Here is a 24064-nt window from a genome sequence, read left to right as displayed (position 1 = left end):
GACATGCTTGAGGACAAAACCAGAATGGCCGTCATACCTCAGGAGGAGAATTCAGGCATTCCTGGCTTTTAGAGATCACCAGAATATGCCACTGTCTCACACTGTGTCTCCCCCTGCTCTGTCTGACAGGCAATTTAGTATTGCATAATGTCCCTTTTGTCGGAATTATACATGATGCAGGCTCAACCTGCTGAAATGACGTTAATGGTACTGAATCAAGCACTGTCATGTTAGAGAAAGTATGGTGAGCAGTCAGCCATCCGCACACTGAGATCAGGCTTCTGTAAGTAGGTGGCTTACAAAAATACTGTCTATTTTTCCTGAAGACTATCAGAAATCCCCAGTATCATCCTAAAAGTTGCTTGTGTCAATTAGCTACTGCTCTGGTGGCAATACCTTTTCTGACAATGACATGTCTGTGAGCATGTTGACCCAGGGGCTCGCAGGTTCCCTGGGGCCAAGGGGGAGGATCTGGAAGCTCTTTCATGGAATCCGAGTGTTCCTCACTCCTCTGTGCTATTTGTACTAGAGAGAGCCACTACACATTTCCTACCCTGTTGCAGTGAACTCTTGCATTTAATCATTAACCTCTGTTGGTGGTAACTGGGATTGCGATGACTATAAAATATAATTTTAACCAGATCAGGTTAGATAAGGCCAGAATCAGACTTCCAGAGGCTGACAGGAAAAGAAGTGCTGACAGGTTAGTGCAATGTGTAATAAGCAAGAATAAAAACCAATATATGATTTAAACAATGTGCTAATTAATGCAATAAAGATACTGAAAGCCCTCGAAAACTGAGGGAGGGCTCTGTTTCCTTCATAGTTTAGAAACAGCCAGAATATACTGGCCTTGAGCTAGACGCCAGCAGCTCGTTGCCAAGGTAGGGGAGAAGACTCCCTCCATTTGAATTGCTAGCTGGTCTCGGCAAAGAAAGCCTTCCAAAACTAATCGAGATAGCGAGAAGTCCAAAAGAAAGGAATAAAATGTTTATTTGTTGTTAGTTCATCAGTCTCTTGAGTCAGCAGGTCAAATGAAACTAAGGCAGTTCTTTGCATTTGACGTACTGGGACAGATAATGTTAGGATGGTTTGGTTCGGTTCTGTGGTGAGCCGTACAAACGAGACTACTTGTGCTATTTTAGCCTAACTTATCGTACGAGTGCTAGACTGAAGTAAATTGCTGTACTTAATACCTGTAGGTGAGCACAATAGTTTGCTTTGTAGAAACACGTTTGAACAACTTCTTAAACACTGACTTTAGATGTGAAGAAATTATTGTGGTATGCTGAACCACTTGGTGAAAAATGGTATGTTTGAAAAGTTAAGGTGTGGTACAGCCTGATGCCCTTCATAATTCATTGAGAACTTTCCAGTTTGGTCTAAGGGGAGGTGATTGTTTCTATCCACTTTCAAGTAACTTATTTACATCCTTAGGCCTAGATCATATTGTATCATATTGTGGGTCTGGGGGTTAGTTCTGGTCTGAGCCATAATTGGGTTTTGAGGGAAAAAAATAATATTAATCCCACTATTAAGAGATCTTTTTCTTCCTGTTTTTAAACCTTTCCGGTACTTCTAGGATGGTAAAATTAATGACGTTATTAACCATGCTTTACCTGGCTGCTTCCAGAAAAGATCATTGGTTTGTCAGACAGTTTTGTCTTCACTTTCACTTTAGAGAAAAAAAGAGAAATTCTGGGACATCCCTTTGACTGTGTTTTGGGTAAAGGCAAAAAGAGGAAATGGAGTAGGGGAAGATTGAGGGAAATGTTCAGAAAAGGCAATGTGTGTAAATGGGAGACTAGAATAATGTGAGTCAGACAGAAATTGCTTCTGGGTTTTAACGGGAAAGGGAGAGCTTACTCGTTTTGTCTCCTTCAGTGAGTTTGTCTTGAGTCTGCCCTAGAAGAGGTCAGGGCTGTGCTGGGACGACCACCCTCACGGTCTAGTAAACAGTTTGCTGGTGGTTGCTCACAAAGAAGTGACACATTCCTTTTGAGCTGCTTAGGTTGTGTGCTCCCAGCTTGAACACTGAAGAAAACTGTGGGAGGAAGAACCGATGGCTGCAGAATTAGTAAAAGGGTTCACGTGGGCAGGATCCTGTAATCCTAGATGGGATGGCATTATACTGCACTTTCACATTGGTTGCCCTTTTGTATTCCAGGGAACTATTTGGAGAAGCAAATGCTGTTTGGCATGAGTCTAGCCCCACATAATTTACATTACTGTTATTGTATTTTATAGCACGCAGAACAGAGACTCTGTTCCGAGCAGAGTATATGGAAATGTGGCTGCCGCTTGTCAGTCCAGATTTAATTAGCTGCATTAGCTGTAGCAGTGAAGATTGAGCAAGCAGAATGTGCCTACACACAGGCAGAAACATCAAGAAGCAGTTGCTTTTAGTGGAGAGTGGCCCAATTTATAATCAGGTTTCATGCTTCTTCTTTTCTGACAGTGGAAGTCTGGACTCTCATTGATTCAGACAAATATGGGGAGAGGAAATTCCCAGAGACGGAACTTGTACAGCTGTAGGTAACCATCTAATACTGCTGCTGTATCCAGCTGTTCTATTAGTATTTATTCTAGCACAATACTGCAGAAATTTAAAAAAAAAAAAAAAGAAAGAAATTAAAAAAAAAAAGGGGAAGAAAAAAGCACTAGAACCAGAATGCCTTACAGGGGTCAGCTCAACAAAGCCTGGCACGGTCAACCATTTAAATACCTGCTTAAATCTCAGCACATTCAAAATTCAGCAACTTATGCTTGTGTTCTAAAGCTTTGCTTGACTGGGAAAATGGAGATTTTTGTCAATACTGGAATAATTATGAGCTTGATGTGCCTGGAATTTCTCTAGTTTATATATCTCAGCAAAACAGGTGTAAAAGAGCACTACATCACAACAGTAGCCTCTTACAGCACTAATGTGTGCATATAAATGCCTGCAACATGAGAGATACAGACCCAGAACGTGTTTGCCTCGGTCTCTGACAGCAGGTATTTTCCTGGAAGTGCACAAGGGCCAAATTCAGATCTGAGAGAGATGGTTGCAGCTTCTTTGAAATCAAGAATTACAAACACATACCCTAGATCTGAAGTTGACCTTAAGCCAATTTGTTTTTCTGGCTGAAATATATTGGAGAAACCAGAGGGATTTTTTTTCCCCCCTTTTTCCATGGCATGTTTTTACTGCAAAGTTTGTTTCTGGTGGTAAAATACATGACAATATTAAAATTAATGCAACTAATCATGATTGAGCAGGCATGGTATAAACCTGCCTACAATCTCTGGGAAATAAAAGTTAGCTGGCACGCCGCAGGTACTTCTCAAGCAGGAGGGGCTGCTTTTCTAAATAGACTGTATTTATTATGGGTGGCTGGGTATCTGCATTCTGGCTCAGTTCCCTGTAGTAAGGAACTGACCACATTACTATTTGCAAACACAGGGTTCACTCAAGTGGTACTAAAAGGAGAAGAGGTGGAGCAAGCAGAGCTTTAAAAAGGAAAGAGGAGTCCGTCCAAGTTTGTATGTAAAAAGCAACTGCGTTTTGGAGGACGGTACCTGGAAATCTCGCTCCCTGTACTCCACTGAGGGCTGTGGTGAACAGTTTTCAAAATTCACTGCTTTTAAGATTTAAACAGCAGCTTTTGTTACAAGGAAATTCACAGTGATCCTTTCGAGCATTGCTTTTAAGCTGTGTTAAATTTGTGGCAAGTGTGTCAGGCATTTCATACTTGGCTTCCAAAAAAAAAAAAAAGGAACGAGAGAGAGGAAAAAAAAACGACGTGTGTGGGGAAGAAATCTCCCAGGAATTTCTTCAAGGTTGTAGTCAGACACAGTAAGGGCTAAAGTGACAAGAAAAGCAAGGCAAAGATAAAACTTGGTATTGTGATAAGATGTCTGAGTATAAAGTGGGAGATTGCAGAAACCTTTTGGGATTACACGTGCTCATCTTGTCCTGGATATGACTGAATACAAACTAGTTTTTCTCTAGTGACAGTTCAAAAAACGCTCAAGATTATGTTTCTCTTCCTTGTTGCTTTTTTGCCAGTGGTTTTTAAAATTGGTTTTGTCAGCCTCTCAGCTCTGCAGCACTGGAACTGTCCTAATGGATACAGATTAAAGACTGAAAACTCCACTTGTATAGGTAAGTTGCTGACCATTCACAGATTAATAAAAGTGCATTTGTATTCCTTTAATTAAGCCTCATAATTTTCAAAGAGTTTTTTCACAGATTGTTTGTGTGTTGTACTGGCAGAACTGATAAATCAACTTCTCGATATCTTTTACTTCTCATAAGGAACAGAACTCATTTTATTTAGTTTGTTTTTCAGAAATCAGTCACTTGTCTGTCAGTTTAACTATTAGAAAGCAGGATAAACTTTTATATGATCATTGAGAGATCTGAATTGTTCTTTAGTTACCAAAACTTCTTGCCATAGCTTTAGTGTCTCTGTATTTTCGGTACATATGCATGCGCATATTCTTGCTTCTCTATATGTAAAATTTGTGTATAGGTGGATTTCTGTATTTCTATATGCATATAGACTATTTTAATGATTGTGTATTAGTATATACTTACATGTGGGATAGACAACTTTAAAAACTATTTTTTATGTATTTATTGGTGCATGTAGATATGTGGTGCTTATATTTAATAATATCTCATACAATACATGAATCACTGGTGTGTTTGATACTGTACTACTACAGTCTGGGTGAAATGTATGACATAAATATTAGTATAATACCTCTAGTAATTTGGAACATGTAAAATTAAGGTACCTATTCTTTACAAAGTGTAAGATGAAGAGTAACAGAACCCTTTTCCCTACCCTGCTGCCTTGAAGTCCAATTTTTTTTTTTAGAAAGCCAGAGCCAATGAAGGTGTGGGCTTTGCAGTGAGATGAGGAAACGCTCTGTAAGGATTCAAGCAAACAGACCTAATACTTGGAGCTAATGCTTTTGCCTTAGATTGCTTGGGCTTCAGAGGCTCCGACTCAGTTCTTGACATGATTCCAGTGATTTAATAACAGGTGCCTCCTCTGTGCATTCTGCCAAGAAATACCATCTTGTAAGCAGAAAATAGAAGTATGCATGTTAAATACTCTGATATTGAGAGGGGAGGAGCTAGGCTTTTTTTGTGTACCTGATGATAAACCTGATTGAAGACTGACTCAGAACCTGATCTGAGAGCCAAACACACGTAGGGTGCTTACACACTGATGCTTGAATTCACACGAGAAGCATACTTCTGAAATGAATCTCCATACTGCTACCTCTTATTATGCCTGTCTTCACATTGTGGAGCACTCTCAAAGTGCACAAACTGGATTCCCTTTAGCCCAATCTAAATCAGAAGGTGTCCCCGTGGGAGAGCATCTATCCTCTCCACTGTTGATGGCCAGCCGGTCCATGGGACCAAACTAGACCTGGTTCTCCATAACCTCAACCTGAAATATATACAGTGTGTATGTCATATTCTCAGCAATTGTTGCACTTTACACAGCCTCTCCTGCAGGCTCACACTATTTGCTAAAATGAACATAGCTTTCAGTAGCCAATTAGGTTGCACATTAGTTATGTCTTCTCCATTACTGGATTGCCCAATTAGGAGCTCATGTATAATAGGAGAATCCTACTGACATGAAGGCTATTGTTTAATGAGTCAAAATGCACTCTAAATACTGACATTCAAAAGGCTGCAAAGATGTATTTTTTTATTTCAGTTAACGTATTTCACATATTGATGTACATTGCTCTTCCATCAATGGAGACATAACTTGCCCTGAATTATGTCTTTTCTGTTGAAGATTAGATACATTCATCTGCTGTATGAATGGGGGACTCTAGGTAAAGCACCAAAACAGAACAGCCGGTAGCTTAGCAAACTCTGCAAGAAATAATGATAGAAGTCGTCTTTGTGTAAGAGCTAATGAAACTATGACATACTCTGAGCAATTCAGTGAAACACAGAAAAAATGAAAAATGAAATGTGCTTGGGTATCTTTTTAATTGGAGACCACTAGATTATGGGATATTAAGCAAAGGTGAAATTTTGACATGAAATGTAAGTCTGAAGGATGCTTTGGTGGAGTGTATTTCCCCTGTTCTTTCCTCTGTGTGTTGGATACACAAGTCATATTCTGACCAGAAGACCGGATACATGATATTCTAGCTCATTAATTGCGTCAGATGGAGGGTACAGTGGCAGTAAGTGGTAGGAAGCTGGAGGCTGGCTTTGAAGGTAATAGTGAGGATAAAAAGGGGTGAGTGGGAGACATGACTCATACCACAGAACTGTGAACAATGACAGCAAGCTGAACTGTGGCTTGGTGGCCATTCTTGGTCAGCTGTAATCAATATACCAATTGTAAAATGTTCTTTATGGTCTGTGACTGTGGTGGTATCCTGCCAGCCACAAGGACTACCCTGAACTGAGAAGGTGTCTGCTCTCTGTTAGTGAACTGTTACAAGCAATGCTTGCTGGAAGGTGTGTAGGCTTTTCTAGATTTGTTTTCCATGCTGCCACTACAGATGAAAGTCTGGGTCATGCTCTTCTTGCGTTACTAAATAGTTCACTTCTTAATTAGTTCCTTTTATTTCCAGGGATATTCAAAGATCAAAGGACCTTCTCATCCTGTGGAAGGATAATGAAATCTAATCCTAAATATCTCACATAATTTTATACAGTTATTTTAAGAGAGATTATTTGAATCCTGACTTGGTATGCCAAGAGAGGAGAAGCCTTTCGGAGTGACTGAGTGTCCCACAACAGCAAGGTTTATAAGAGAGAAAGTATGGGAGAACAGATCATGGTCAGAACAAGACCAGTCTGGTGAATGAACATATCAATTTATCAGCAAGTTGTGGTAGAATTGGAAGCATTTCTGCAATTTTTGATGTTGTCATCTTGATTTAGTAATTTATTTTAAGCTGATGTCAGGACTGGGGACTCAGTTACCTTTAAATAATTCATCTTTCTTACACCCCAGTGAAAACATAGAACCTCCTGTCTCTAAAGAAAAATGGTCTAGGCTACACAGGAGTTATTATTCCTACAAGGTAAAAACTTGTGCAAAGTTGGTCCTGGGAGAGCTTTTTCTAACATATTTGACTATGTAAGCATACATGGTACACCAGGGGATGGGCCTTATGCCTGTTGGAATCAATTGCCTGTGCCCTCCTGAAGTACCACTTTAACAACACTATTTTTTATTCTCTCATGGTGCATAGATGCTTTCCCCACTCGAGACCAAAAGATTTCCTACATGCCACTGTTTATCTGAAGAAGCCCCTAGAGCAGCCCCTTTTATTGTCAGTTTTAGACTAGACACTAGCGCCTGTTAATCTTGGGCTACCCTAGTAAATATATTATGTTCGGGATACTGCAAGACTGGAGGTGTACTTTGGCTTCAGGGCTGACTTTGAGTACTCACTTTGTAAGTTTTAGAAGTGAAGGAAGATAATGATTTAAAAAACCCAACAATATTGTAAAAAAAGCTTTTGAAGAAGCCAGAACACAACCCACTTTATTGAAGTGTTACCTAATCGTAGGTTCTTAAATTCTGCACGTCTCTTCTAACTTCTGATATTAACTGATCAGCCTTGTCGCTTCTTCAGGGCTTCATGGAGACATGCTTGTTTGCTTATTTTTAGTAGCTGTTTTCCAGCTAGCTCACTTCATATTGTACTGCCTTGGGGAAAGATGCTTGAAAATATTGTTACCAAATAGTAGTTAGGAATTCTTGAACGTGGGTCTGAACCCACAGACCAATTCATGAGAAAATTCCCGTTAAATTCTCTGGAAATTGGATGCAGCAGACAAATACTATCTTTAACTGTAAAAACTTAGATCAAAATAGGAAGGAGGCAAATGTGTTACAAGAAACGACAGAAGTGGCATTACAAATCATATGAAGCTTAATTCTGAGGAGGACTGAGGGACAGACACCAGGACCAATGACTAATATTGCAAGACTCATCATTGTTTTGCTCAGTGGAAAACAGCAGATATTAGTTTTGTGTTGTGTTTTAAACGAAACTACTTTCTAAACAAAAGTGACTACATTCTAGTATCTAATTTGAAAGTGGATTTTCAAGGGAGCTGGATGACAGTATTTGCTTATGCCTTTCAAAGAGGGCCAGATAATAGCCTTGTGAACTTCAGCTTTGCAAAGTAAGCCAGTAACAGTATGTTGAAAGTTGCATGATCTAGGAAGTAGAGGTCCACTTCATAGTTGCTAATTTGCACGTAGAATTTATTTCACAGACAAAACCAAATTATTTTTTTTCCATTCTAGTCCCCAAAGCCTTGAGATCCGAGTCCAGAAAGGTAGAAAACTAAAGATATTGTAGTCCCTTAAGATGTCTTTTGCTGTTTCTCTTCAAGATGTCTGCAAATGGTTTCTGAATTTTATTTCAGTTCTAAAATTCATTCTACTTTATACTTGATTAAATCATATGATTCCTCTTGCTGTTGTATCTGTGATATGATCACCTCTGTGGCTCTGGACTGGAAGAATCCAGGAGCTGATAACCACCTTGTAATCACATTGTATTTCTCACCATAGTATTTGAGCACTTCACAGTCTCTATCCTCTCAAAAATTGTGAATGATCAGGTTGTACTTTAGGCCTCATTTAAAATTAGAGAAAGAAGATACTGAGCTGTGCCTCATCTATTTTATTGTGACCTGCTGATAGCTGGAGTATCTTTTTCCATTTCTGTCACTCTTCTAATCTTTGAGCTGTGCCTTTAACAAAATAAATAAAAGTCACAGGCTGCTTTCTTTGTAACCCACATGAAATTTCATGTTCAACCTTGTTGAAAAGATTATGGTGATGGCTAAATAGAGTGGATTGAATTAATCTCCAGTCCAGCTCCACAGGAACCAAATTTGAGTGAGATTATTTGAGTGTATATATCTGCACATGTGTATATTATGTATATAATTGTATGTATTTGGGACCATAATGAAATGCAAGCTCTGGCTCACTGTAGTCTCTCTGTATCCCTGCCAGGCATACTAATGCTTCACCTTCTGCAATCAGAGCATTTCTCAGGACCCTTAATAAAGTAGCATATTTGTATGCAAAGTCATTGAGAGCTGCCAACATCATGATGACATGATTCATCGTTTTTGCTGATTCTCAAGGCATTTTTTGCATAAAGAAGCCTTTGAGAACTGACCAGAACCTCATTCTTCCTTTCAGGGATGGCTGTCAGGCCACTGCAGACAGCTTTTGTGTTCACTAAGCTGATTTCTTTCACAGGGTAAAGTTCCCACTGGGGGAAGTGGTTGCCAGGAGACGTAAAACAGCTACAGCAGGATGCAACTCTGCTTTGCTTTGGCACTAAGAGTTCAGGTGAAGGCACTGCTAGTTACACCTGATGGATGGTTTTATGATCGAGTTCTTCTAAGCCTTAAAAAACAGCCTTTTTTTTTTTTTACTTTTTTTTTTGTACTTTAATCAAAGAAGAGAGTGTGTTAAGCGTAGGACCCTCTTCCATTGTTAATGCTATAAAAGCTGAATGTTCACAAAACTGTGGTGTGTTTTACAATAGTGCTGTGTCTATTGGTGCTTCCTGTTTACCGCTGGAAGGGGCATTCTCCAGTGGCCCAGCTGCCTGTCACTGCTGCACCCTTTATCTTTTATCGGGTGGTTATTCTTCCACTATAGCCTTTCTTCAGCTGGGGTGATTGCTCGCTTTTCAGTACGTGTGGGGTTATGCTTTACTATGTGAACTTTGGTGGTGATGCATATGCATATGCAGATTGATAACCTGAAATCCTCTCTTCAAGTACAATTACTGGGGAGGCAGTGTAAATTCCTGTAGCCTGATCAATCAACGTGCTCTTTCTTGGAGAGTCAATTTTGTACAGTCATATAAAGCTGGAAATTCCATCCTGTAAATAACAGGTCATTGTCCAGTTACCTCGGTACATAGCTCAGTAACCTGTGTTTGGTTAAAACACATCTTCCCAGTCTGATCTTGAGAATATCCACTGATATTTTTTCCCATCTCCACATTTTTTCTTGGTAGCTAGTTCCCTTAGTGAATCGCACTTCCCACTAAAATGTGAATTTAATGTCTGGCTTCAGTTCCCAGACATCAGTCCTTGTTAAATCTTTCCTTCAAAAGATTATAGTGTCCTTTAGAAAATCTGAAACCTTTTCTTTGTGAAGGTGTTTATATACTGTGATCAATCATTCTTTGAAACTTCTTTCTAATAATCTAAGCAGACTAAGCTCTTTAAGTGTCTCATAGCAAGGCACTTTTCCTTAGCCTGAAATCAGGCTTTTTACCCTTGTATACGCTTGCTAATTTTTCAGGATCCTTTAACAATCTATATCTGAGAAATAAAAACAGCATGCCAATATAGTCTGACCACTGCCATATACTAAAGTAAAATTATTTCCTCACTGTGATTCATTTCTCCTGTGTTGATACATGTTGTGATTTGAATTTTCTTGCCCGGTAATGTGCTAGGAGGTCAGCTTTCTGTTCAGCGTGAACACAAACCCTTTTCAGAGTAAGCAGTCTTCCAGATAGGCCCGACCTACAGATTGTATCTTTCTTATTTAATGTGCTCTTTACTGTGATTGTATAATAGTTCTTTCATCAGTGTTTTACATTGCTTCGTCAATGACCTCTGTCTTTAGCAATCTTACGTCTACACAGTTGCCTTTATTACCCATACTTGTGATTTCCTCAGAGAAATAACATCAGGTTTATTTAACAAGCTGCTATTGTCATAAAAGTATATTGACTAACATGAACTATATTACAGCCTTTATCAACAGTCTTGCACCTGCTTTTGTACTGGTGGCTAGATCAGATTAACTATCTGGCTTAGTCAGCCAGTTACTCCATTTGAAAACCAGTGCCTCGGGGAGAGATACAAACAATGTTCATGCCTGCAGACTGCTTCACATCCCTGCTAACACTGACAGCAGCTGTGACAATGAGCTGAGGTCACCGAAGCCCTCCCAAATAGGTTATCAAAGAGCCCTTTAGTTTTAATGACATCCAGGCAATGTTAGCCAAGAGTAGCTACGTTTAAACTGGTAACCTGGAGCTCATGGTTTCTGTAACCCATTAACAAACTTCTAAGCCAGTCAAACCTTTCTAGAGGGGATTTGGAGGAGTTACTCCTTTAATGCTGTGGAGAATGGCATGTACATCTCTAATACATGTGAGAAAATATGCTCCAGAAAGCTGGTGGTTTGAAGATTGTGAGTTAGAATTAGAGTGCTTTATGGAATTAAATTGCTGAAAATGCTTCTGCTTTACCGTCATAGTCTGTTCAACAAATCAGTTGCGCGTGCTCTGATTACGTGTCATATATTGAAAAGTATATTTCATCTGCTATGTGGAATATAACATTGTGGGAAAACTCTGAAAACAATATGGAACATTCCCAAGTCTGTACAGACATGTTAGGTGAGTGTAAAGCATTGACATTCTTTTTGAAGAACTTTGATATCTGACACAGAAGAAACACCTAAACACTTCTGCTGCATGCAATTTTTTAAAGCAATTAAAAGAGAGTTTCAATATCAGATATGATTACTTCACTCTCCCTAGGTTACTGACACAGAAAGTTTCTTTCAAAGTGCTGGTGCAAGTTGGTTAAATTGCAGTTCCTGTAGTTATCATTAAGTGCCAGTTCTGACATTCTTTGAACTATGGGAATCCTCAACTAACACTCACAGACCTCCTGAAGCACTGTGATAATTTTCACTTGATTCAAATGATCATCTAAGATAAGTTATCCAAGGAGAAGCTCTTCTTCCATTGCTCTAAATTCTTGATCAGGAACACAGAAAAAAAATATAAAATTGTTGTGAGCTGTACTTGGAATATACACATATGTAGTTTTGGTTATGAATCAATGTCTTTTAGTGACTTAATCAAATGCATTTCTTCAAAAAAATTTGTGTTGATTTCTTTTCTCCTTGTGTGCAAAGTCGAATGATAAAACCCAGAACAAAAGCCGCTGACATCAAATAGATCTTGGGCAGGGAAAAAGCTGCTCCTTGGAGCAACCCTCACAGTGATTATACAAGAAATATGCCAGGACCTGGTACTGCCAGATGTCAAGCAGCTCGGGAAGTTACTATTAGATACATTATTTTTTTTCAGTAGGAACTGAAGTTTATCTAAATTTTCTGGGACAGTCATCCGTGGTCCTGCCCAAGGGGTTCATTTCTTTCCCCCTTAGTGTAAAATATGCTCCTCAGTGGTGACCTTTATTTTTCAAATAAAGTCCTTAATTTAGGACTTAATAGTTACTGCCTCAAGCCCTGATAAAACATCATAAATACATCAAATATCTTTTAATTCTTAAAGGCTCTAGCCTAATCTATCAGTTAAAAGCCAAGTTTCTAATTAGTTTGCTTGTTGCATTGCTTTGGACTTGTTGGTGTCAGAATATAGAGGGTATTTTAGTGCTTTGAATGTATTTTTAGAGTTTGCTCAAACCAAAATGAGCTCAATGTGGAACTCAGTGCTGTGGCAGCCCGTTTGCTGCTTTGCTGTTTTGAGATGTTTGTTAATTTGTTGGCAAAACTATTACTGTAGAAGCAGCTACAGGAAGAATTTGCATAGCAAATGACAATGCAAGTCACAGAAATGGAGTATGAGACAAGTCTGTTCCCTGTGTTTGGGCAATCAGAGACCAGAGTGCCCAGACGCTAGGGAGAATGGTAATTTCCTTGGGCGGTCTTCTTAAAAATAAATAAATCACTGTGCATGTAACAACGGACAAAACAGGAATTCTGAAACTGATACATGATGCAATACAGCCGTCCTCTTCATTTTTAATGGTGGAATATAGAATTTTGTAGACCAATTTATCATTGGTACTCTTGCTCTTTGCTGCTTTTGCTAGCTGAATTTTCCTGATCTGTTCAAAAACATGTTTCAGATATCGATGAGTGTCTTGAAGGCGGTTTGGGAACCTGTGGCCAAACCTGTACCAATGTTCCAGGGTCCTATATCTGCTCCTGTTTGCCTGGCTACACTTTGGATATTGACAAATGGTCTTGCTATGTGAACGGTAAGGTCATTTTCTTTTTCAATGACTAATAAAGATCTTTAGAGATTTAGGTAGCATTATTTTTCAAAGTGAACCATGCCCATCTGGTCCCTACTGGACAGTGACTGGGATGCTTTGGTTTGCTGATGGAAAAACTGGCTCCTTCTACTGTGTGGGTAAGCAGCAAGGCCAAAAGTGGATGCCACAGAAGAGTGATTGTGAGGAATGGAAAGTATGGTGGTGGGAGATGAATGAACATATAAAAACAAACAAATAAAACTAACCAATGACTTCCTTTTTAGTAGACATACTCTCTGTGTGCTTGGAACTGCAAACTCTTTTATCCCATCCTTACTACTTCTAGGAAAACATAGCAGTACACAGCATTTTGCTACCTTTTGTCTCTTTTAGGGACAGAAATAATAAGCAGGAAGCCCTTATTTTTGGTTTGGCCCATTGGCAGTTTCTTAATAAACTTGAGCGCTACTGTGAGTTCTTCATCTCACTTGCTCTGTCCTGAGTGTATGAATTGATTTTTGAACGTGTAAGATACATTTAAATTTTAAAAGTTTTTAGCCCTTCTAAGAGGAAAATGTCTAAAGTTATTGCCTTTGAATAACCTTCATAAGAGTCGTTTAGATGTGGTGTTGGGGGATATGGTGTAGGGGAGAACTTTGTAGAGTAGGGTTGATGGTTGGACTCGATGATCCCAAGGGTCTTTTCCAACCTGAATGATTCTGTGATTCATTTTGTCCTCAACTAATGCTACCCAGGGAAAAAAATCTAGTTGGATTTTATTGATTGTTTTAACCCTATATTTCATCTAAAGTATGAGGTAGGAGTGCTCTGAAGTTCACCTCTCACCTCTCCACCTTGGTTTCCTGAATGTCTGGGTTTGGTTCTTGTCTGGGATATGCTGCAGCTCCCTTCTGATCCAGGAGCTTGGATTTTCTTTTTCTGACTAATGTTTGCCTGGGAGTTTTGCTGATGCAGAGATGGGCTGTGACAGGGCATGTTTCTGACCCAAGAAGTAGGATACGTACTTGTGTCCCTGAGCCTTTGGGACCATGAACTTCACCAAAAATATTCTGGTAGCTCCCAAATTGGCACCAACACGATTACTTCAGTCAGCTCCTAGAATCATTGTTATTTACAGCAACATGTGACTCAACAAAGACCCAAACTGGATTTTTTGTAGTCCTGCCTAAACACCTCTAGCCTCTTAAATATAATTTTAAATTTGTTTTTAATCAAATGTTTTGTAAACTTGTCGCTTCTGAACTGAAAACAAACATGTTACCGTCACAGTGATATATGTACACAAGTATCTTTCAAAGATACCTTAGTATTGGAGGACTTTAACCGTTTTTAACACTATTGCTAACATTTATAGCACCAGTAGAAAGCAAGTGATGGCTCAGGAGTTACAGTGATGGATAAGGAACCCTTATGCTAGGTATAAACCCTTCTGTAGGGGATGCACCAAGTGAAATATCCTCATGTTTTAAAGACAGGAAGCTCTTAGATGCAGATGTTGTTTACCTGTTCATTAAACACCTGATAAAATTAAGTCCCAAGTCTGGCTGATGCTTCTGCAATCAAAGTTAGATTTGTTCTGTTTAAAGCCCTCATTCATGGGTGCCTGATAGGAAATTCCAAGAGTGGAAAGGACAAAACCAAAGTATATAAATGCTCTTGGTCAACTAATTGGCAAAAATGCAGGCAGTACAGCTGTCAAATTCCTGAGATAAATCAACCTTGCTACACTTCACCGTTCATTTACCATTTACGTAAAACAAGTCTTCATAGTTTAAATATTCTCACATGGGGTTGCTCAATGCAAATAGCAGCAGGAAAAGGGAGTCACTAAAATCCTAGAAGCAGCTATAACTGGGTGGTAGCTTAAAAACCAGTCTGTTAATGTAGAAACAAGCTAGCCTAGCTTGCTGTTCTCTTGGAGAAATCAAAAATGGGCTTGTTCCTCTGCTGTGAAAGGGGTTGAATCAAACAACCTTGCAACCATCATGAACGTGGAACATCTGGCTAAAATTTATAGAAGTGATGTCTGTTGACTTTAAAGCCTCAGGTTTCAGGCTATTAGTAAAGTATTTAGTTAAAAGGTTGCAAAACTGGTCAATAAAATCAGTTTTATTTTCAAAAGTTTATGTGCAAGAAAACTGATGATAGTGCATCTTTGATGACATCCATCCCTCATAAATGGAGACCTGCTCTGCATTACAGGAAGGTCAGTTCAACAAGTGATTAGACAGGCTTGAAAGCTGTTATTCTGTTGGATCTATATCAATGATTGCATTTCAAAGTCATTTGGCTAAACCATCACTGGTATGCCGTGATCTGTTGTTTCAGGCAACCCTGTTATAAATCCCACCATTGCCACCACAGTGAACTTTCTTCTTTGAATGTTGTTTCAGTGGTAAATTAAAGACTAGGTTGTATACTGCCAAATTTTTATTTATTAGAAAAATCCCATTTCTTTATAAAATGAAGGCTAAAATGTGACTGGCTACATAAAAACTAATTTCCTCTGCTGCATGCTTGATAAACATCCATAATATTCAGACTGCCTAAATGAAAACCACTGTGGTTTAGAAATGCAGTTAAGGTTCCTTGGGCAATCTTAACCTTGCCCTGTGGTGATACCCTAAAAATAAAAAAGGGGACTAGATAATGTTTGGGGCTGCAGATTACACTAGCCCAGCTTTACGTCCTATTAATTGTAGTTCCATACTTATCAAAGTATCATGATTTTAAGGTTGCATGAAGGCTATTTGGACCATCCTAGTTCCTTATAATTTTCAACCTTAATTGGATTTCTACAGTTCGGGGCATAATTGGAACGTCTTTCATTTTAACATATTTTGTGTAAAGCCCCTGATACACTCTTACCCTTCACTCAGTATGAATACAGTTTTTTGTTCTGAAAGGAGTTGCTGCTGTTGAGCTGTAGGAGTTTTAAGTACCGGTCTCTTGGTTTTCTTCAGCCCTCTGCATCACAAGAAGCCTTCACAGTCTCTAGCTTCTTTTGCCCCGACTTGGGATCTTCGGTTTCCTTGTTTGGATAAAGTGAGACTCCAGACCACCTCTCTGTGATACGTTCTTGCTATAGTGCAATAGTTGGAAGCAGTCTTGACCTTGAAGAAGCATCCATGGCATAATTCTTCCAACCTCTGTTGGCATGCATGCAACAGTTCTTCTGAACTCTGACTAGGCTGTAGGGTTTGGGAATAGTGGTAACAACCACTGTAATCTCAGTTTCATGACTCCGGATTTTTTTTTTTTTTACCTAATTTTTAGCATTGTGAAAGGACTTATATATTTCTATCTTATTGGTTCTCTGTGATATGCCGGGAAAGTTATCATTAAAATATGAGAGAGGTGGTTAGATTGTGACCTTTCTCTTTGGCTAATATAATACTGATGAGAACTTCATGCAGCAAAAGTGCCATGCTTATCTGTTGATTGATCTCTTTTTGTTTTCTCCACACCAGACCCTGCACCATTCCTACTTTTTAGCCATGGAAATGCCATCTTTAGAATTGACACTGAAGGGACCAATCATGAAAGGTTGGTGGCTGATACTGGTCAGTCAACGCTTATGGATTTTCATTATACAGAAGAGAAAGTGTATTGGGTAGACTCTGAAAGGCGACTACTTCAGAGAATTCACCTGAATGGCACAAAACGAGAGGTAAAATAATCAGTTCTCTGCAATTCTCCAAGTTAATCGGCGTAAAATCTTCTATGGAAACCACCTGCTCTTTCGCTACAATTCTGCCATTCCTGTTCATTGATTGCACTTCAGGGCTATTAAATATTTTTTGCTGTCGTAATAGTTATTGTCCTGAATCTAGGCTGTTATACTGGTATTCACCGTACATTTAGTATTTTCTGTGGATCAACTGAAGGGGAGTTAAAAATGAAGGAGAGGAAATTCAGACAAACTAAAGCTTCGAAGACAGTAATGTTTCTATCAGTTTTAAATTAATCCCTGGCATTATGGGAGTTTGTCTTCCAGATTACTGTAACTCAAACTGGCACAAATGGTATGAGAAGAATGTGCTTGAATTCCTACTCATTTTTTCTCAAACCTTTTGTTGGTTTCTATGGTTGCATAAACGCTTCTTTTAGCACTTCATCCTTTGTTCAGAAAAAGCTGTGCAGTTCAGTGCATCTGGCTGACTAAGAAGGGCAGACAGGCTTGTTGTGGCTGAACTTTAACGCTGTGAGAGCCTTCTTTTGTTTAGGATAGATCGCCAGTGTTCCTGTACCCATGTGAAATCTTCACTGATGTATTTTATGCTGATTTTTAAGGATCAGGGTCCAGCAACGGCACATTAGGAAGTCTTCCATCTGTAACAGTACATGCCTGGGTGCTTCATAGTGTGCCAAATGCAAGAAGTTGTAACTAAAAGACTAGTCCAGCGTATTTCTTGTGGAGAACAGTTTCCCCTTTTGCAGGGGGTCCCTCACTTCAGAAGGGGTTTGTGTAAGTACGAAGACCAAATGAAAGCGATTACAGAATAAGAAAGAGAAATATCTACAGGTCTGAGGGAAAATGAAGCAGGCAAAGGAATGAAATGGGAAGCTTCAGTCTGGGACTCTATTCCCTATACTGGAAGTCAAGTTTAGGGTAATCATTAGGATGCTTCTTGTTGTCAATTTTTTTTTTTTTTTTTTTTTTTTTCTGTTTACAGAGACTCTGTTACATAGACAAAGGCATTTCAGGATTTGCTATTGACTGGATAAATCAAGACATTCTCTGGGCCAATAGACAGAAAGCAACCATAGAAACGACAGACATGAATGGGAAGAAACGCCGAGTTCTTCTAAGAGATGTTGGTCGTCCCACGAGGATTACCATTGATGCTGAGCAAAGGTAATTTTAACTAGGTTAGTAATTTCATTGAAATGGGCTAAAAATGTGCAAAGTACTATGATTGTGGTTTATAGGCTGCTGGGCTAGTCTGTGCTCAGTGTATTATCTCCAGTCCAATAGCTCCTTGAACATTGACAAAAGAGAATAAAAGATTAATAGGCATATAAGAGATAAATAGAGAAGTGCGTGCGAAAAGCCCACTGAAGGCTAATGCAGAATCTATACTTCTTGGTCATCAGGTAAAATTTTGCTAGTGAGGAGAACTGAGGGAATAGAGGTATTGCTGGTCCTCTCTCGCTGTCCTCTCTCAAAGACAGCAACATTCGAGGGCAGCAGAAAGCAGGACTGGAGCAGCAAGGGGAACGATGTCTGCAAATGCCTGGAGTCCCTTGTGCTTCAAACATGGCACACTTAGAGAATAAATTGGTATGTTTTCTGAGAAAAGGTCTGAACTTAGGTTTTACTCCTGTTTCCTTTGTCTCTTTGTCAGTTGCTTTGAATATTGGTTCTGAAACTGCTGTTGCTACTTTGTGTCACTAGTAATTCGGTGTTCATAAAGATACTTCTTTCAGCTTCAAGCAATTTACACCGAGAACCACGCTCACATAAGAGATTTGGCCTCCTCAAGAGTTATCAATATAAATTGTCACATTGGTCTCTCCATGCTAATTTCTGAATTTCACTGAATTTTTTTTTAGAGTTGGAAGGGACCATATAGATCATCTAGTCGAACTCCCCTGCTGAAGCAGGATTGCTTAGAGAAAGAGATTGCTTCTCTTTACAGAGAAGAGATTGCTTCTCTTTACACATAAATCTCTTCCATTAAAGTTGCAAAAATAGAAGTGTTTAAAAATGGCAGTATAAAATTGGGCTGTCCTGGAAATGCTTTCACCTATACATTTATAACCCATTATAACTGTAGACTATGTAACAGTGAGGCAAAGCCATGAGGCAGGGGCTGATTCTTCCTCCTGGTTTAGTATAGTCCCTTGCCAGTGAGATCTAATCCATTTGGGGGCCTTTAACAAATGATTAACATAAACATAGCAAAGCTGTCTTTATGCTACATTGTTTTGTACATATAAATGCTGCAATTTTGTGAAGACAAGGCAAGATGATGATGCTTCTTGGAATTTTCATGCATAAGAAACCCAAGCAAAGAATCTAAACCCAAATATTAAAAAATAAAATATACATGTATGAGGGATAACTTGCTATTTTGGAAGAACTGCTGTTAACCTTAGTCACATCGATAAATCTGCGTTCTGATCCATGAATAACTTGACATATAAATAGCTTCAGTTGCACAAGTGGTTTGAGTATTGGAGCTGTATTTTGACTGTGTCTTAATTTAATAACAGCATAGTCTGGCTGCTGTAACCAGCAGGAAGGTAGAAAGAAATGAGAACAATAATAGAAATGGTATTTTTAAGTTACGCACTTAATGTTCAACTAGAGTTTCTGGAGATAGATTCCTTCCCAGAGGCAGAGGACAATGCATATCTGCCTCAAAGATGTGTCTTTCCCCAGGTTTGCAGGAGTTGCCTGTAGGTTTGAGATATTACTCCAGTTTCCTTCTCTGACTGCGTAGCCGAACAAAGCAGAGGCAGAGAATAGTGCTTCATGGTTAAACTGGGCTCATGCCTGCTTTGACCTACATGAAAGAAATTTCTATCTCATTGCTTCCCGAAGAGAGTCGTATGGTCTCTGATAGAAATGTATTTATTAAAATAAGAAAACAACTGTAACAAACTTTAGTTCTAACATTGCTTCTGTTAAACAGAAAATACTTTATTATCGTTTCCATTCTTAATAGAGCTATGTTAAGGGGAGGTGTATTTGGGCCTTTTTTTCAAATAGGTGAGTACGTACTAAGAAAGTTCCTTGCTTTATTATTAGTTTTGGTTCTCACTGTGGTAAGACTGAAAAATTCTGTATACAGGAGCAACTAAACAAGGAGTATGTAGCAGTGATGTGATCTTGCAAATGTGGGGTTTGGTGGTTGGTTTGTTTTCTTTCAAAACATGCTTCTCTTGCCTGCAGGCTGTTATTTTGGTCTTCAGATGGTACAGTTTCCAGCATACACCGAGTATCCCTCAGTGGAAGTGATGTGAGAAATGTTTTAAGAACCACAGAAAAAATAAAGGCCATCTCACTAGACTTGGTTGACAGAAGGCTCTACTGGATCCAACATGACCATGGGAAAGAGATTTCCCATATTGGATCATGTGACTATGATGGCAGAGCTGTCCGTTTGCTCAAAAATTCTGTCCGGTGAGTTTTCCTGAGCTTGTCAGAAATAAAACATGCATTTCCCCGGGATTGCTCATTCTCCCTTTTATTTTGTCAGTTCATAACACAACAAAGTATAGTGCAAATGGCCTGTAACTGTAAATCTACTACTGATAGGAGAATGGAAAAAAGTGACTGTTGTAAGGATAATACTGCCATTCAGTACTCTCCATCTTCCAGGCTTTTAGCAAATGATAACTACTTAATCCTTAGAAATCCTCTCTGAGTGTTTATAGTGGCCTTTTTTCTGCAGATAGAGAAGCCAAAAGCAAAGAGATTAAATGATTTGTTCAAGGTCACAGTGGGTGAGCTCAGGTGTCTGAGCTGTGCTCAAGAGACTGAGCTAGATCAGGTCTTTCCTATCCTCTTCTAAGCCTGTTGTCCTCCTTAGCTGCTGGGTGGGGAGGCTTGGATAACCCCCTGTGCTCAGGCTCTCCAGCAAGCATCAGCAGATGTGGTGAAAACTGTCCTACGCAACAGTCTCGTTCCCCTCTGCTCCCTGGTTCTGGGGCCGAGCACGGCTGAGGGGTCTCTTAGACCCATGTACTTTTTGATGCCTTTAATATTTGGCCTTCATGCTTTGCAGTGGTACAGATGCTCTGTGGTGGGCATGTTTTCACTGAGGTACTCAGGAAAAGCTTACCCTATATCACTGCAGATTCTATCAGTATGCCTGGGTCAGCATATGTGTAACAGGGATTGCCAACTGCAAAATAAGAAAAATACAGGGGTTTGCTGGCCTGCTGATTTAAATAAGCAGCACACCATTTGCATATGAGGAACAAAAAGCTGGTTTTTCACTGCATTGCCAGCTGTCACATTGGATTACCCTTTTCCCCTTTCTCCATTGAGTTGGCTGGTGTTCACGAGGACATCAGCACTTTCCCTTAGAGCCTGGATGATATGGATTCTTCTTTTTCCACCTGGAATACATACTGGAAAGTGGAGTTCAAAAGTCAGTCTTTCACTATTTTTTCTGCTTTCCCTCATATTTAAAACTGGGTCCTTTTGTGGTTCCTGCTGGCTGCTATAACCGACCAGCAAATGGAAGATAAATTCTTGTGATAGGAGAAGTAGCAAGATGGATTTTAGGAATGTCCTACTCCTACCCATCCATCTCCACCCTGATTTCATGGGACAGTGAGAAGCGTCAGAACGGGCACTGGAAATTGGGAAATGGGAGAGCTTACCTGGCCTACCTCCTTCAGCACAGCAAGGGTCTATTTTAGTTGCTGGGTTCACCAGGAGTGGGGTGATACCTAAGCTTTCTCTGTCAATTGAGTCAGTTCTGAACAACAGCTCTTATAACCTATGAGAAATTCAGGCTGTCCACTTTGCATCTCTTTCTTGCAAATCTGCAGGATTCTGGGTGCTGGAGTGTTTGGGAATACTGGCACCTCATCTGATTCTCATAAAATACTGTAATATATATAAAAAAATATAAGATAGATATATAAGAATACAAAGGTTATTTACAGTGAACTTGGCTCAGAAAATGTATGAGTGAGTAAATATATAGGGATCAGGTAATGTGACACTTTGTATTATGTTCTCTTCATTGTAGACATCAACTGCTTGGTATGTCTCTCTTTGCCGAGCACCTATACTATTCAGAGTTAAAGTCTGGTATGATATGGAGAGCCAACAAGTATACTGGAAACGTTGTAGTGACAATTAGCCTGAAGCCATCGTTTTTTCCACCAGTGGAGATAAAAGTGGTGCATCCATTTAAACAGCCAGGTGCAAGAACAGATTCTCAGGATTTCGGTAAGTAAACTGTAATGATATAGTTGTATTTGTGAGAGTAATAATGTCATACACTCTGAATTTCCACAGTAATAATTTTCTTTGGCAAAATTCCAGGCCTCGGTGAAGTCAAGAAAAAAACTTCCTTTAATTTCAGTGATCCACAGTTCCACTTGGTGTGTGTAACTCCAGCTGAAGTATGAGGCTGGAAGTGTGCTGAGCATGAGCTGCTCATTTCATTAATCTGAATACACATGCAGATAAATGCGATTTTCTCCTTCTCTTCCCTTTGTTTACACAAAGATGTTTTTATACTTTCCTGCTAAATGCACAAAGCATACACCTTTTTAATCCTCCATGTAGAGTATCTTAATCAAATATCTGGTCCCTTCTGGAAATTTTATTCTAATGTGCATCTAAACACCTCTGGTTATTATGGCACTAAAGGTTAAGTGCATAGCATGTCCTACAAGTGATACTGTGGATGTCTCAACTTTGCTGTGAAATGGCTGGATAAGAATCAGCCTGTTTTAGACAGACTTGAAGTTGCCGTAATAACTCTGAAATAAGAGCCTTAGGTCTCTTTGATATCAGTTGCAGCCTACAGTATGAAGTGGTCATGTCACTGCCTTGTACTGTGGGACAGAAAACGAAGGTAGTTGACTATGGATAGCTTACCCTCCTTGAGGATTCCGACTGAGGCAGTAGGGGTGGGCGGTGTCCAGGGGAAATAATGTCTTGTTCTCTGGAAAGCAGACATAGAATATTCTTGCGTTAATGGAATAGCTTTTGTCACCAGTTTTGCTTGGATACGAATAACTGAGCAAACAGCATACAGGCATCTGTGTGTCGAGCAATGGTTGCAGAACTCCCAAGGGAAGATTGCCAGGGGTTCCCAGAGGTATAGGTGGTACAAAGACATGAAGAGAAAGTAGGTTCATATCAGCAAAAGTGAAACTGTAAATTGGTGACTGGTGACAGCCAACATGGTTTTTTAAGGGCAAATCGTACCTGACAAATTTGGTGGCATTCTACGATGATGTTACAACATTGGTGGATAAGGGAAGAGTAACTGACATCATCTACCTGGACTTGTGCAAAGAATTTGACACTGTCCCACACGACATACTTGGGTCTAAATTGAATAGACGTGGATTTGATGGATGAGCCACTCAGTGGATAAGGAACTGGCTGGCTGGTCACACTCAGACTTGCGGCCAACGGCTCAGTGTCCAAGTGGCGACCAGTGATGTGTAGTGTTCCTCAGGGGTCGGTACTGGGACTGGTGCTGTTTAACATCTTCGTTGGCGATATGGACACTAGGATTGAGTGTATCCTCAGCAAGTTTGCTGACAACACCATGCTGTGTGGAGCAGTTGATATGCTGGACGGAAGGGATGCCATCCAGAGGGACCTGGATGAGGTCCTGAGAGGTGGCCATACAGAGGCTCCTGAGTGCAAACCTCATGAAGTTCAACCAAGCCAAGTGCAAGGTCCTGAACCTGGGTCAGGGAAATCCCAAACACAAACTCAGGCTGGGCAGAGATGGATTGAGCAGTGCTGAGGAGAAGGACTTGGGGTTGTTGATGAGAATCTCAACATGAGCCGGCAATGTGCGCTCTCAGGCCAGAAAACCAACCGCATCCTGGGCTGCGTCAAAAGAAGCGTGGCCAGCAGGTCAAGGGAGATGATTCTGCCCCTCTACTCTTGTGAGACCCCAACTGGAGTACCACATCCAGCTCTGCATCTCTCAACATAAGAAGGACACGGACCTGTTGGAGTAGGTCCAGAGGAGGGCCACGAAGATGATCAGAGGGCTGGAGTACCTCTCCTATGAAGACAGGCTGAGAGAGTTGGGGTTGGTCAGCCTGGAGAAGAGAAGGCTCCAGGGAGACCTTATAGCAGACCCCCAGTACCTGAACGGGGCCTACGGGAGAGCTGGAGAGGGACTCTTTGTCAGGAAGTGTAGCGATAGGATGGGGGATAATGGTTTAAAACTGAAAGAGGGGAGATTTATATTAGATATCAGGAAGAAATTCTTTCCTGTGAGGGTGGTGAGACACTGGAACAGGTTGCCCAGAGAA

At 39.9% G+C, this 24064-nt stretch overlaps 1 protein-coding gene across 1 annotated transcript in view; it reads left to right on the top strand.

Annotated features, from left to right (window-relative positions):
- Nucleotides 1–4020: 4020 nt before the first annotated feature.
- Nucleotides 4021–24064, top strand: part of EGF (epidermal growth factor) — a 60149-nt gene continuing 40105 nt past the window's right edge. The window contains exons 1-6 of the mRNA XM_074147718.1: nucleotides 4021–4147; nucleotides 12935–13066; nucleotides 16555–16754; nucleotides 17761–17942; nucleotides 19986–20216; nucleotides 21799–22001. Coding sequence (XP_074003819.1) covers nucleotides 4021–4147; nucleotides 12935–13066; nucleotides 16555–16754; nucleotides 17761–17942; nucleotides 19986–20216; nucleotides 21799–22001 — 1075 coding nt within the window. The remainder of the gene's footprint in view (nucleotides 4148–12934; nucleotides 13067–16554; nucleotides 16755–17760; nucleotides 17943–19985; nucleotides 20217–21798; nucleotides 22002–24064) is intronic.

The sequence above is a fragment of the Numenius arquata genome, chromosome 5 (genome assembly GCF_964106895.1).
Source record: "Numenius arquata chromosome 5, bNumArq3.hap1.1, whole genome shotgun sequence".
Classification (NCBI taxonomy): Eukaryota; Metazoa; Chordata; class Aves; order Charadriiformes; family Scolopacidae; genus Numenius; species Numenius arquata.
Note: the sequence above shows the minus strand (reverse complement) of the source record. Positions and strands in the feature narration are given on the sequence as shown.